At 43.9% G+C, this 16,034-nt stretch overlaps 1 protein-coding gene across 1 annotated transcript in view; it reads left to right on the top strand.

The window, feature by feature from the left end:
• The first annotated feature begins 7,520 nt into the window (after positions 1-7,520).
• The window catches only part of CATSPERB (cation channel sperm associated auxiliary subunit beta), a 99,990-nt gene continuing 91,476 nt past the window's right edge, over positions 7,521-16,034 (top strand). The window contains exons 1-3 of the mRNA XM_043549755.1: positions 7,521-7,605; positions 13,748-13,845; positions 15,744-15,896. Of these exons, the coding sequence (XP_043405690.1) occupies positions 7,521-7,605; positions 13,748-13,845; positions 15,744-15,896 (336 nt within the window). The remainder of the gene's footprint in view (positions 7,606-13,747; positions 13,846-15,743; positions 15,897-16,034) is intronic.

The following is a 16,034-nucleotide window of genomic DNA, read 5'->3' as shown; positions in this document are numbered from 1 at the left end:
GAAAATTTCAACTTTTAATTGAATAACCAAATACCCCAAAACTATAACGTGTTTGATTTTGGGCCAAAACCTGAACATTTTCTATTTGGAATTGCCACTGTGATGCATTATGGGAGTTGTAATTTGGGTTTATCACTCTCCTCAATGGGCAGTGTTTCTCAGACTACATCTCCCATGATACACTTCAGCAGATAATGAAGGTGGGAGACTGTGATGTGTCTTAGTCGTTGTAGCCCGGCCAGGGAGCCCAGGTCATAGAGGAGAATGGGGACATGAGGTATCTGAACTAGACCTCCTATGAGGCACAATGATATGTCTGAATTTAAATTTTGGGATTTTGGATGAAAGGTTGTTTTTTTGGGGTTGTGGCTGAAAATTGTCACATCTTGATTTTTATTTTTATAAAAAGTCAAATTTTTCCATCAGTGGGCAGGATTTCCAGCCAGCCTTACAAATCGCAGTGGAAATAATGAACATCACCTCCCTCCCGCTCTCCAGTCCCATCATCCTTACTCTTTCTTTAGATATTGCTTTCTCTGAGGATGTAAGTGGCCCTCATGTGTACATTTTAAGGTTTTCATTGAAGGGACATCCCTTCTAAAGTGTTAGAGTTGAGAGGACTTGGCATCTTTCAGGATTGGTGCCAATATTTTCAGCTAAGAGTTCCTCCAATTGACAACTAATTTTCATACTTTAAAAACCCACTAGTTCAGGGTCTGTCTTATAATGATACTTTTGAAGACATAAAGTGCTACTTAAATCTTAAGCAATGTACAAACATGATCTAATCCTCAGAATATCCATTTATGACTGGTAAACAAATAGTCTTACCCCCATTTTACACTATCCTCTTCATCTACCAGTAAGTCACACTCAACATCTGGTTTCATCTGGAAAGAGCAGACTTATGGTAACCTCTAGAGTCACTTGACTCTGATACAAACAATAATTCATAACAGAACATCTGCCTGAAAGACTCCCCACACTTGATGATGGATGTTTAATGGGCCTTAATATACCTTTTATTTATATATTTCTTACTGGGTGGTGTTTAATCTCTCTAAGTATGTCACAGACATAATTCCCCCAAAATATTAGGCTTTCTGGTTTTCTCGTTGTTCCACCCCTCCCCCCACAAGTACATCCTAGCTTTTTATTACATATCAGAGAAACCGTGACCAAGGTCCCCTGTATCAGAGGCAACTTGGATCTATATTTTGCAATAAAAACATAAGAATGGCCATACTGGGTCAGACCAATGATCCTGTCTTCCGATAGGTTTTAGAGTGGTAGCTGTGTTAGTCTGTATCAGCAAAAGTAACGAGTCCTTGTGGCACCTTAGAGACTAAGAAATTTATCTGGGCATAAGCTTTCGTGGTTTAGAACCTACTTCATCAGATGCATGGAGTGAAAATACAGGAGCAGGTATAAATACATGAAAGGATAGGGGTTGCTTTACCAAGTGTGAGGTCAGTCTAACGAGATAAATCAATTAACAGCAGGATACCAAGGGAGGAGAAATAACTTTTTTGAAGTGGTAAGAGAGTGGCCCGTTACAGACAGTTGACAAGAAGGTGTGAGTAACAGTAGGGAGAAATTAGTATTGGGGAAATTAAGTTTAGGTTTTGTAAAGACCCAACCACTCCCAGTCTCTATTCAGGCCTAATCTGATGGTATCCAGTTTGCAAATTAATTCCAGTTCTGCAGCTTCACGTTGAAGTCTCTTTTTGAAGATTTTTTGTTGAAGAATTGCCACTTTTAGGTCTGTTGTTGAGTGACCAGAGAGATTGAAGTGTTCTCCTACTGGTTTTTGAATGGTATGATTCCTGATGTCAGATTTGTGTCCATTTATTCTTCAATGCCAGGTGCTTCAGAGTGTGATATTCTATACCTTGGGGGAGCATCCTGTAACCCCCATATTCCTCATGTATAGATAATTGTGATATTGCATATATAGCAGGCCATGTGAGGTATCAGGGGAAAGGTTATGATCTGCTGAAAGTCATTTTTCTATCTAAATATTTATATCATTAATGCATATGAAGTTATGAGAATGTGTTGTATGGTTGTCACTAAAATATGCTGTGGGTTTGGGAGGCACCCAGATACTAGCTCTCCAGAGAAAATATCAAGGGAGGTAACCAACACCCAGGTGGGTGCTGAACAGACATCTCCAGCAATTGTCCAGCAGAGGAGTTACAATTCAGTGACTCACTCACAGGAGAGTCACCAGGGTATTGCTTCACCTTGTGACTCCGCAATACCCACCAGACATGCCTGGACTTGTGTTCTCCAAGCACATGGACTAAGGCAGGGGTGGGCAAACTATGGCCTGGGGGCTGCATTCGGCCCTTCAGACATTTTAATCTGGCCCTCAAGCTCCTGCCAGGGAGTAGGGTCTGGGGCTTGCCCCACTCCGGCACTCCAGTCAGGGAGCGGAGTTGGGGGCTTCTCCCACTCTGAGTGGCTCCTGGAAGCAGCAGCATGTCCCCCTCTGGCTCCTACATGTAGGGGCAGCCAAGGGGCTCCGCATGCTGCCCCCGCCCCAAGTGCCACTCCTGCCGCTCCCACTGGCCGGGAACCACAGCCAATGGGACTTGCAGGGGCAGTGCCTGCGGACGGGGCAGTGTGCAGAGCTGCCTGGCTGTGCCTCCACATAGGAGCCAGAGGGGGGACATGCCGCTGCTTCTGGGAGCTGCTTGAGGTAAGCGCCGCCTGGAGTCTGCACCCCTGGCCCCCTCCCATGCCCTGAACCCCTTGGTCCCAGCTTGGAGCACCCTCCTGCACCCCAAACCCTCATCCCCAGCCCCACCGCAGAGCCTGTACCCCCAGCCGGAGCCCTCACCCCCCACACACACATCCCAACCCCCTGCCCCAGCCCAGAGCCCCTTCCTGCACACTGGACCCACCACAGAGCCCTCACCCCCTCCTGCACCCAAACCCCCAATTTCATGAGCATTCATGGCCTGCCATACAATTTCTATACCCAGATGTGGCCCTCGGGCCAAAAAGTTTGCCCACCCCTGGACTAAGGGTATAAAACAGAACACAGTGGGCACATGCTTGGCCTTTCTCCTTCCCCCACCTATGCTGCAAACAACAAAGACACTCAAAGACTGAAGACTCCAACAGAGGGGACCGGCCCAGGTTTCAGGAGTGAAACCTGGATACTATGAACTGTAATATCCCGTGGGGTGAGAAAAAAAAACTGCTTAATCTAGATGTTGCCCAGTCTAATAGGGTTGAGAGTTTAGACTATACTTATGTTTTATTTTCTTTTGGTAACTAACTCTAACTTTTTGCCTATCACATATAATCACTTAAAATCTATCTTTTTGTAGTCAATAAATCTGTTTAACTGTTTATCTTTACCAGTGAGTTTGCATGAAGTGTTTGCTAAGGGTGTTTGCTCAGGTTTACAAAGGCTGGTGTACCAATTAATAAATTTGCACTGCTCGTCTTGAGGCTACAAGATGACATTTAATATTAACTTTCATTTTCAGAGTCAGACTTTATGGGGCAAGTCATTTTTCTTCAGAGCCTTAAGGACTAGAAATTTGTTTTGTTAAATAAGTGATTCTGCAGTAATGAATAGATGCTGTTGCAAATTCTCCAGCCACAAAATTGTGGAATATAGTATAATATTATAAATGAGCAGGGGTGGAAGTAAGGGGGTACAGGTCGGTACGGCGTACAGGTAAAAGGTAGCTGCCAGTACCAGCCCATACCACTGACTTTAAAGCGCTGCCGCAGCAGCGCTTTAACATTGCTGCCCCTTTTGCGCCCCCGAGCGGCAGTGCTGCCAGGTCCCTACCAGCAGGGCTGCCAATGTGGGGGGGGGGGGCGCAAAAGGGGCAGCGATGACCCGGTAAGGCAGCCAATGAGAGTAGGGTGACCAGATGTCCCGATTTTATAGGGAGAGTCCTGATTTTGGGGTCTTTTTTCTTATATAGGCTCATATTACCCCCCAACCCCTATCCTGATTTTTCACATTTGCTGTCTGGTCACCCTAGATGGGAGGCGCAAAAGGGGCAGCGATGTTAAAGCGCTGCCCCTTTTGCCGCGCCTCACCCTCCCCCAGCTGCCGAAGTAGCTGCCCCGGGGCTGTGATTTACATGTCCTCTCATAGCCAAATAAAACAGTCCCAGCAGTGCAAGACAGAGCCTTATAACCTCTTGTAATGGAGATTAGACTACACAAAAATTGGCCGCCTAGCTCTGGCTGTGGAATTCCAGTACCGGTGCGTGTCTTCAAGATTTGCTCAGGTTGAGGAAGCTGGTTTCTCCACTATGAATAGGTGAAATAGGCTAGCAAAAATCAGTCTCTCTTGATCCTTAATATCTACAACTGGATTTATGTCTGAGAAGACCGGTCCCCAAAGAAATCTTTGTTTAATGATCATTCTGGAGGGAAAAGAGGTGTTTGTGTATCAGTCTTGGAGTGTCTGATACACAAAGTTCAGGTAATGCCAAAGTTGGGAAATGTTTGGAGACGGTGTTCCAGTTTTGGCTCATAGAAGAGAACGCAGGGGAAATTTAAATTTGGACCTGGATCAGGATCAGAGTTTTTGGACCCATTGTTCCATTTCAGGCCCATTTCTGATTTTGTTTTGAAGAATTCCTGAGCTTCCCTGAAAATGAGCACTCAAATTTAAGGGCATCCACTCTGCATTCAGAATTTTTCGTTTAATTAACTATGGGATTATTATTTGTATTGCCCAAGGAATTTACAATCTAAAAACATAACTGTTATAGAATTGGTTGGGAAGTTTTCAGCGAATCATTTTATTCAAAAAATGCAAATCTGTCTGTTTTTGAAACAGGGTTGGTTTCAGTGAATCTCCCAACTTGAAGAAAAAGAAAAAGTATCAAAATTGTTTACACCTTCTGCTTTTGATGCTTCCTAAATGAAAAATTCCAGTTTTCCAATTCAAACTGATTTTGTTTTCAAATTAAATTAGGTAGACTGAAAAAATGTTTTGGAAAAAATTAAAGGGGAAAAAATCTTCAAATTAGAAGCAAAATGTTTTGTAATTCTCAAAACAAAACATTGATGCACACTGAACTCTTTTTTTTCAGTTTTCGATCATGAACATTTTCAAGATTTTGACTTTCCAGATTTGGGATGGGAAAATTCTTTTAATTGAAAATAGAAGATAGGATAACCAGAACAAAAAGTTCCTATCCAAAAGAGTTTACAACCTAAGCATGAGACGAGTCATCTGCTATTGTTCTCTATTCCAAGGAGACAATTTGAGTGCCTATAAACTCAAAACTTAAAGGAAATCCCATTGTATACAGTAGTTTTAATATGATGGGGTCAGTACACTTATTCTGGATTAGCACAAAAGAAGTCAATGGTTGATGTACCAGAGTTAGTTGTAGAGTAAACTTTGGGGGGAAAAAATCTTACATAAATCAATTTACCTGGCTGTGTTGAGGTATACAAACCCCACACTGGGATGGAAGGGGTTAAAGGGAACTACTGGGCCTGGCTAGCCCCACCCCTCCCAATCTGCAGGGCATGCCCCAACTGGAGACAGGGTTGAAAAGGCTCCAACCCAGCTCAGAAGGCTGGAAAGGAGTACAGACCTACCCTGCTGGCTCCAGCCAAAAGGGGATAGAGACACTTCCCTAAAGTACCGGGACTATATGCTGAGTGCAGGTGGGGCTGACAGTTTGGTTTCCTTTCTATTTTTCCTTATCTGGGACCTGAAGTGTAGGGAGCAGTGCTTGAATTAGAAAAGAGGATTTAAATACTAATCAGAGAAGGCAGGGACACAATAATACTCTGAAGGGTACAGTGCTACCTGAAAAGTAAGGCATGAAAAATAAGAGCAATAAAAATGTCAAAGGTAACTAGATAGTCAAACCAATTAATGTTAACAACAAGGGGGAATGAACCGCAACCCAAAATAAGGGAAGAACGCATTAGCAATTTATTTGGATAAGTTAGCTGTATTCTAGTCTGCAGGGCCTGATGCCATTCCCTTCACTAGATTACCCTTCCTTGTCAAGGGACTCATCATGCTTTGAAGTAGCTGCTGCAGCATGTGCAATTGCTTATAAAGTAACTTTCAGGAGCAGATCAGGAAATCCTATACCTCACATCAAGTTATTTAAACTCATCAGGTCTCTTTCACTCCCCCTTCTTGTGTGGATTGGGGAGGGGATGATTTAATGATTCACTCCTCTTTGTGATCCCAATCTAACTGTAATTGTCCTTCCTCCCCATTGAGGAATTTTGCTTTCTTTATTTCTTGGAGCAGAGTAAGGGGCTTTGAGCAGGCAGAGAGAACAGAGTATCCGTCGAGAGAGCCATCGTGTGGATCCAAGAGCAGAATTTTGTCCTAAGTTTTTAGCTCTCTCTTTGTCATGCAGTGTGTCTGTTTTAATTATAAAAGGAAAGAAACAGCTCCTGGCCTGGTGCAGGAGCAGCCTGTGTTACAGGATAAGAACCAATGTGTAGATTAGCGTGTGCTCCCTGTTAACTCAGTAATAAAGACATTAATTAAGACAAGCCTGTTGTCAATTATATGAAAGGGGGTGAACATAATGGCCCCATGCCAGTCAGGATCTGTACTTCAGTACTCACTGGCAGGGATTTCTGAGAGCCCTGTGCCTGCTGCTCATGGAAGCATGGAGCAGAAGGGCTGCCTCTCAACTATCTGAGGGGACAGTTGGAAAGGCCAACTGCCATCCTTCAGAACCCTGAAGCTAGTCCCGGGTTAAGGAACTGCTGATTGGCTGCTGCGGAAGATAGGCATGACAGTAAAGCCACGCAGATGGTGAAGCAATGATGAAGAGACCAGTGTCGGGCTGGGGGAAGAGAGGACTGGGTCTATTTTGCTCACTGTTTTAGAGCTGCACTCAGAGGAAATGCAGTGTCTTGAATACACAAAAAAACAAGAATAAAGTGAGCCAAATGGGTACAGTCTAAAGAAGAAAAGATCAAGACATATAAAAGGGAATTATCAACAGTTGGGAAATCTGGATAGTTAAATGCTGTATATTTATAGAATATCTTCTATCCCAAGGTCTCAAAGTGGTTTATAAATATTAGTTCTCACAATGCCCCTGTGAGTTCCCATTCTACAGCTGGGGAAACTGAGGCACAGAAGCGAAGTCAGTGGCAAAAGTTAAACAGACCCTAGCTTCAATTAGCACAGCCTCTTTTGCAGCATTCTTTCTATAAGAGAGAATTGTATTGTGGGGCATTGCAGGATGGGTAGCGTAATCCAAATTATAAGGAAAAGTATAGGTTTCAGAGTAACAGCCATGTTAGTCTGTATTCGCAAAAAGAAAAGGAGTACTTGTGGCACCTTAGAGACTAACCAGTTGCTCAAGATCAGGCAAAAAGCCAGTGCCAGAGCAGGGAGTAGAAGCCAAGAGTCTTGGAAGTCTCTAGCATAATTTTTTGTGAAATGGCCTCAGTTTCTGTAGATCTGATATAGTAAGATTCTCATAATATATTGTTAGATTATAAAATGAGGGTGGTTGTTTTTGTTTTGTTTTAAACAGATGGACTCGCTGGTTTTATATATTGCAGTTGGAACAATTTTAAAGATGCCTAATCTATCTTCAGGAATCACTTATAATGTGGAAGGCAAGTTGTGATATAGCTCTATCAGGGGGCTTTCAGATATGTTAACTTACTGGTAATCAGTGTAGGATGTGAATAGTTATGGACTCACGTTCAGAGATGTAAAGTGGTAATATTGAAACTATCCATATCCTATGCCCATGATGACTTACAAATGTAAGGGGACTGTTGCCCCCTTACTAACATTCAGTGGGAGTGTTTTGGTTGGCTATCTCCCAGTACTAAAAGGGGAAGGGTCGATGGGAAATCAGGACCCTGAGACTGACAGTCCCCAGGCGAGGCCAGTGCTCCAGGTCAGCCTGAATGACAGGGCGGGCAGGCTAATCAGGGAGTCAGGAGGCCAGAGGGGTCCCGTCCTCCATGTCAGCTGGAATTGCCTGGGTCAGACAGAATGGGGCTGAGCTAAGGAGAAAGCAGGGGCCCAAGCTGAGCTGGGGAGCAGAGCTGTGCCAGATCCAGAGGGACCAGAAAAGCAGCCCAGAGAGAACAGACCCTGTCCTGGGAGCAGAGCTGCAGCCCCAAAGCCAGAAGCACACCTCAGAGAGAGCAGACTTGCCCTGGGAGGAGAGCTGCAGCAACCAGAGCCAGAGGGGCCAGAAAAGCAACCCACAAAGCAGGTCAGTGCTGGGAGCAGAGTCACAGAAGCAGCCTGCAGAGCAGACATGTCCTGGGTGGAGAGCTGTAGCAACCAGAGCCAGAGGGGCCAAAGAAGCAGCCCAGGGAGCTGGAGTCAGAGCAGCAGCCGTGCTGAGGCAGAGTGAAGCTGGAGCAGTCCAGAGCCGGGTGTCATGAGCAGCTGGGGAGAGCAAGGGGGGATCCTGGGCAGCGGGCCCAGCACAGGGAGATGCCTCAGCCAGGAGTTCTCTGCAGGCCAGACTCGGAGGGGGATTGGTAACCCTGACAGGGCTGGGGCAACGCTGGGAAGAAGGGCCCTGCCACCTAGAGCCTGAGAGCGTGTGGCCACCACCAGAGCAAGTGTCCAACACACAGCATCCCTGCAGTACAGCCAGAGCCTGAGAAGGAGGCCTGGGACTTACAAGGAACAGACTGTGAACTGCCCTGACATTCCAGAGACACTGTTTGTGATGTTTCCCTGCCACAGAGCGGGGTGATGTTTCCTTTAACCTTTCCCATTTTCCCTTATTTTTAAAATTAATTGTTGATTAAATAACTTGCATTTGCTTTAAATTGTATGTAATGGTAAGTGGGTCAGAGAAGTGCCCAGTGCAGAGAGTACCCCGGAGTGGGGACACCCTAGCCCCTGTCCTAGGTGACCACAGCAGGGTTGGGGGTCGAGCCCCCCAGGAGTCCTGGACCCAGCCTTGTTGGCTTTACGAGGACTCTGCCAGACAGGAGAGTGGAAGGGGAGCCCTTAAGGGCAGGGAGGCCTCTGGGTAAAGGAAGTGGGAGCGAGGACTTCAGATCCTTTCGCTAGCCCACTTCACCGGGGTAGTGCAGAAGCCAGGAAAGCTCCCCACAATAGCGGGACTATTCCCCTGTTTACACAAAGCACTGTCTTATATCATGTGGCGAGGTACCGTAACATTTTTATGCACGTTGGTCCAAACCATTCCTTTGTTCAATCTCATTTGATCTTTTCCATGCGGATCACTACAGCATTTGAGCACTTTACAAAGATTCTATAATACCAATAAAAAGAAAAGGAGGACTTGTGGCACCTTAGAGACTAACAAATTTATTTTTGGGGGGGGAAATAGTTTTACTTTGTGTAATGACCCATCCACTCCCAGTCTTTATTCAAGCCTAAATTAATTGTATCCAGTTTGCAAATTAATTCCAGTTCATTGGAGTCTGTTTCTGAAGTTTTTTTTGTTGAAGAATTGCCCCTTTTAGGTCTGTAATCTAGTGACTGAAGAGATTGAAGTGTTCTCTGACTTGTTTTTGAATGTTATAATTCTTGACGTCTGATTTGTGTCCATTTATTCTTTTACGTAGAGACTGTCCAGTCTGACCAATGTACATGGCAGAGAGGCATTGCTGGCACATGATGGCATATATCACATTGGTAGATGTGCAGGTGAACGAGCCTCTGATAGTGTGGCTGATGTGATTAGGCCCTATGATGGTGTCCCCTGAATAGATATGTGGACACAGTTGGCAACGGGCTTCGTTGCAAGGATAGGTTCCTGGGTTAGTGGTTCGGTTCTGTGGTGTGTGGTTGCTGGTGAGTATTTGCTTCAGGTTGGGGGGCCATCTGTAAGCAAGGACTCGCCTGTCTCCCAAGATCTGTGAGAGTGATTGGTCGTCCTTCAGGATAGGTTGTAGATCCTTGATGCGGTGGAGAGGTTTTAGTTGGGGGCTGAAGGTGACGGCTAGTGGCGTTCTGTTATTTTCTTTGTTGGGCCTGTCCTGTAGTAAGTAACTTCTGGGTACTCTTCTGGCTCTGTCAATCTGTCTCTTCACTTCAGCAGGTGGGTACTGTAGTTGTAAGAACACTTGATAGAGATCTTGTAGGTGTTTGTCTCTGTTTGAGGGGTTGGAGCAAATGCGGTTGTATTGTAGAGCTTGGCTGTAGACAATAGATCGTGTGGTGTGGTCTGGGTGAAAGCTGGAAGCATGTAGGTAGGCATAGTGGTCAGTAGATTTCCGGTATAGGGTGGTGGTTATGTGACCATCGCTTATTAGCACCGTAGTGTCCAGGAAGTGGATCTCTTGTGTGGACTGGTCCAGGCTGAGGTTGATGGTGGGATGGAAATTGTTGAAATCATGGTGGAGTTCCTCAAGGGCTTCTTTTCCATGGGTCCAGATGATGAAGATGTCATCAATATAGCACGAGTAGGGGCACTAGGGGACGAGAGCTGAGGAACCGTTGTTTTAAGTCAGCCATAAAAATGTTGGCATACTGTGGGGCCATGCGGGTACCCATAGCAGTGCCACTGATTTGAAGGTATACATTGTCCCCAAACGTGAAATAGTTATGGGTGAGGACAAAGTCAAAGTTCAGCCACCAAGTTTGCCGTGACATTATTGGGGATACTGTTCCTGACAGCTTGTAGTCCATCTTTGTGTGGAATGTCTGTGTAGAGGGCTTCTACATCCATAGTGGCTAGGGTGGTGTTTTCAGGAAGATCACCGATGGACTGTAGTTTCCTCAGGAAGTCAGTGGTGTCTCAAAGATAGCTGGGAGTGCTGGTAGCGTAGGGTCTGAGGAGGGAATCTACATAGCGAGACAATCCTGCTGTCAGGGTGCCAATGCCTGATATTATGGGCCGTCCAGGATTTCCAGGTTTATGGATCTTGGGTACCAGATAGAATATCCCTGGTTGGGGTTCCAGGGGTGTGTCTGTGCAGATTTGTTCTTGTGCTTTTTCAGGGAGTTTCTTGAGCAAATGCTGTAGTTTCTTTTGGTAACCCTCAGTGGGATCAGAGGGTAATGGCTTGTAGAAAGTGGTGCTGGAGAGCTGCTTAGCAGCCTCTTGTTCATATGCCGACCTATTCATGATGACGACAGCACCTCCTTTGTCAGCCTTTTTGATTATGATGTCAGAGTTGTTACTGACGCTGTGGATGGCATTGTGTTCTGCACGGCTGAGGTTACGGGGCAAGTGATGCTGCTTTTCCACAATTTCAGCCCGTGCACGTCGGCGGAAGCACTCTATGTAGAAGTCCAGTCTGTTGTTTTGACCTTCAGGAGGAGTCCACCCAGAATCCTTCTTTTTGTAGTCTTAGTAGGAAGGTCTCTGTGGATTAGTATGTTGTTCAGAGGTGTGTTGGAAATATTCCTTGAGTCGGAGACGTCAAAAATAGGATTCTAGGTCACCACAGAACTGTATCATGTTCATGGGGGTGGAGAGGCAGAAGGAGAGGCCCCAAGATAAGACAAACTCTTCTGCTGGGCTAAGAGTATAGTTGGATAGATTAACAATATTGCTGAGCGGGTTAAGGGAACCACTGTTGTGGCCCCTTGTGGCATGTAGTAGTTTAGATAGTTTAGTGTCCTTTTTCTTTTGTAGAGAGCAAAGTGTGTGTTGTAAATGGCTTGTCTAGTTTTTGTAAAGTCCAGCCACGAGGAAGTTTGTGTGGAAGGTTGTTTTTTTTATGAGAGTATCCAGTTTTGAGAGTTCATTCTTAATCTTTCCCTGTTTGCTGTAGAGGATGTTGATCAGGTGGTTCCGCAGTTTCTTTGAGAGTGTGTTGCACAAGCTGTCAGCATAGTCTGTGTGGTATGTAGATTGTAATGGATTTTTTACCTTCAGTCCTTTTGGTATGATGTCCATCTGTTTGCATTTGGAAAGGAAGATGATGTCTGTCTGTATCTGTACAAGTTTTTTCATGAAGTTGATAGATAATACCAGTATTCGTCACTCACACTGGATGCCCAGATACTGACACAGGTGAGATGCTTTCTTCCACCTTCAGCTTGCTAGAAGACTGCGCATATTCCTTTAAGATGAAGACGTGACAACAACAATCCATGCGTTTGTCACAACCAATATAATTAATGTAAGATTGCTCCTAGAGTTGAAGGTAGAAGTAATACTGAAACTCCAGCTTGCGGAGAATGAAGCAGCCTGTCTTTTCAGCAGAAGAAGCCATTGAGATCACACGACAGATTTCTGCATTCCCCTCTCCCTCCAAAATTGTTTTCAATGCCAATTTCTCAGCTTTAGCATTGTTCTACAAAGCCATCAACGGATCACAACCCAGCTTCATTACAAAATACCTAGCTACCTACATCACCCTGAGAAAACTGTATTCTGCTGGAAGAAGACAGATAATGCCCAGAACAGTAGCTAGTGAGAGATTCAAATAACGCCTGCTTGGTTGGGTTGTGAGTATTTCGTGGTTGTTCATTATGATGGGAAAGCTTTTGCAAAAAGATGCATCTGGCCATATTCTTTCAAAGCAGTCAGACTTTGGCTCGGGTATTTCATTCAAAATCAGTGCCTTTGGACTCTCACACACACTCACAGCCTAACCAAGCAGAGCTCCGAGAGTGGCAAAGAGTAGAATCCAATATGAATGTCCATTATGGGCAAAAATATACAGATTTAATTTACCATGTTAATCATTCAGATACCCTTGTGGGGAAGTGTTGTAGAAATGCCAGACAAAAAGAGTGCTGTAGAACTTTTTCTAATTCATACCTGAAAATCAGCAGGAACTCTGAAATTTGTGTCCGGAACTAGAGCCTTAAAGATTGCTTTTAATAGTCACATGATGTTACTGGCATTATAGTGGACCACAAACTAAATGAGTCAACAATGTAATATTGTTGGAAAAATAATGAATATCCTTCTGGGATGTATTAGCAGGAGTCTTGAAAGCAAGATGGGAGAAGTAATTCTTACACTCTGATCAGCACTGATACTCAACTGGAGTATTGTGTCCACTTCTGGGCACCATGCTTTGGGAAAGATGTGAACATACTGGAGAAAGTACAGAGGAGAGCAACAAAAATGATTAAAGGTCTAAGAAACATGATTTATGAGGAAAGACTGAAAAAACTGGATTTGTTTAATCTGGAAAAGAGAAGAATGAGGGGAGACATGATAACAGTCTTCAAGTATGTGAGAGGTTGTTATAAAGAGGTGGGTGAGAAATTATTCTCCTTAACCACTGAGGACAGGACAAGTAATGGTCTTAAACTGCACCAAAGATTAGTCATTAGGAATAACTTTCTAACTGTCAAGGTATCATAGAATATCAGGGTTGGAAGGGACCTCAGGAGGTCATCTAGTCCAACCCCCTGCTCAAAGCAGGACCAGTCCCCAACTAAATTATCCCAGCCAGGGCTTTGTCAAGCCTGATCTTAAAAACTTCTAAGGAAGGAGATTCCACCACCTCCCTAAAAGTTAAGGGAGGTGCACTCGAACACATACCTTGGGAAGTTGTGGAATCTCTATTATTAGAGGTTTTTACGAACACCTGCCAGGCCTGGTCTACATTTACTTGGTCCTGCCTCAGCTCGTCTGGACTAGATGACCTATCAAGGTCCCTTCCAGTCCTACATTTCTATGATCGGGTCCTGATAGATGAGTATAATTTTTTTCTATAATGTGCTTGCTAATTTTCCTTATACTTAGTACACTGCCTTTTTCCTTTCCAAAATTAATATTTAGCTTTAACAGACATTTCTATAAAGGATATTTTAATGATTAAACTATATTTTTGTTTCCCTCAGTGAAGGAGAATTCAAGTTTCTCTTGCTATTCTGAACCATTAGATGATGCAAGCCCAAAGCCCAAAGTCATTAAATTGTACCTTGGTTCACAAAATTTGGTAAGTTCCCAATTAAGCTTTATATTTGTAATAGTTCAATGCATATAGATAAAAAGTACAGCACTGTGGTTTACTATTTTATTATAATTCAAGGACTGTGAATTAATTCCTCTTAGGAGTTGAAGGAGTTACCATATATGTAAACTTGTCATGTATAATAAGGACTTAATTAAAAGTGAAATAATTCTCATTAGCTTGATTAAATGATGACCTCAAGGTAACAAATTAGATTTTAGAGTTGACTTATGGCATTGAAGAGTGCGATGATATGACACCATTCAAAAAGCTAATTTCCCCTAGAGTTGAAACAAATTACTGCTCTTACCTAACATCTCAATGACCAAATGATCTGAGTATTCGTCATGTGTCCATTCTTCATCGGAGTATTTTTACTAATAGATATATTTAACAATAGACTGGAATTAACCCAGGAGAACTATTCCGTCTGTCTGTCTGTCTGTCTGTCTCTCTCTCTCTCTCTCTCTTTCTTTCTCTATGCAAAAGCAAACTTTGGTCACTGTGACAGGGTGGAACTCACCACTGCAGCACATCCAACTGGCTGTCTTGGGAATTAGCTCTGCACTCTTTTCTGGTGGTATCTCGCCCACTGTCACCTCTGCTCCCGGACCCATGTCACTCCCAGGACCACAGCATCCTCTTCATGGCACTGCCCTCCAGCTGTGTCACACTCTGGGTTCTCCTCTTCCAGGGGACCTGCAGTTTCCGTCCAGCCACTTGCCTCAGTGACAGCTACAGTCCATTATCCCAGGACCACTTCCCATACAGCTCCAGCACCCTCTTCTGCTCTTGCCTCAGCCTGCAGGCCCTACCAGCCAGCCTGGAACTCTCTCTAGTTCCCCTGTCTGCTGCCCTTCTTATATGGGCCTGCTGGACCATGATTGGCTGCTCCTCTCAGCCCCTTTCTAATTAGCTGCCTCCCTAGGGCTGCTTTTAACCGCTTTTCTGCCAATAAGGGGCAGCCACCCCATCACAATCACCAATGTGACACTAAAAACGGCACATTGATATACTGCATATACAGTACCTCTTTTTAAAATATATTTGGAGTCACGTACATTTGAATTTCATAGGCAAATACACATTTTCTACTATTGCAGCTGCAAAGACTACTTAATTGCAGACCTGCATTCTGTTCTGTCTTATGCATCAATGGCAAGCTTTCCAGATTTCAAAATCTTACAGCCAGATCTTGATGTTTAAACTCAAGCCTGTACTTTATAGTGTGTAATTGTGCACCTGCAATCATTTGCAACTGTAGTTTTTGCACACTATCACTTGTAAATTTTGATCATTTGCCTGCACATTTGGATGACCCTGATTGTTCAGACTTGCATGCATAAATTTGTTTTCCTTTTACAGTTAGTGCATAAAAATCATAGCTGTAGTGTAAAACTTACATATAGAAGTGATGGTGCATGTGAAGTTGCTTTCACACAGATAGGCAGAGGCCACATTTTGAAAATTAACTTTGTAATAATATCGGGTTTTGTATTTAATTACATTGTAATTACCTCTACTGACAGAATCAGAACTCGTCAACTGACCCTATCCTGATAACTATTAATGAAGATTCTCTTTCAGCTCAAGTGGTAGGGGACTGTGCCTTTGGAACTAAAGAATCTTATTCCTATACCCACGGTTGACTTGCACATTACAGCCATGCTGAACTTCATTGTAGTGATAACTGTGAAGCCCTAGCTGATCATGGATTTACAATATGTTTATTTGCAGGGCAAATTGATATATGCAATCTAATCCCACTAATTAATCCACCTAAATTGGCCTGTTGAGTGTTTGATCATTTTGGTAACTGCAGCATGTTGGGGGAAGAAAGGTGTTCCCCTGCTAAAAGTTTGTGGGTTTTTTCCTCCTCAAAGAAAATCAGCTGTCATTTATATAATGTAAATCAGGAGGATACTTTGGAGAACAGAAAAAGGCTTCTTCTGCAATATACCTCATCAGGGCTTGCTCCCAGCATTCAGATCTTCAACAGTACCTATTCTGGGATCTTCTACTTCAGAATGAAACTGGTAACATTTTGTTCTTTTTCAATGCATGTTTGATAAACAGTAATTTGGCAAGCACTGGACAGTGTAAAAAAGCAATTTTAGCCAGTTCCTCTCATTTAGCCCTTTTTCCTTTCTACCAGGCTGTTGGATTACCTTTGC

The sequence above is a fragment of the Chelonia mydas genome, chromosome 6 (assembly GCF_015237465.2).
Source record: "Chelonia mydas isolate rCheMyd1 chromosome 6, rCheMyd1.pri.v2, whole genome shotgun sequence".
Lineage (NCBI taxonomy): Eukaryota > Metazoa > Chordata > Testudines > Cheloniidae > Chelonia > Chelonia mydas.
The sequence above is the reverse complement of the archived record's forward strand: the minus strand, read 5'-3'. Positions and strand labels throughout refer to the sequence as shown.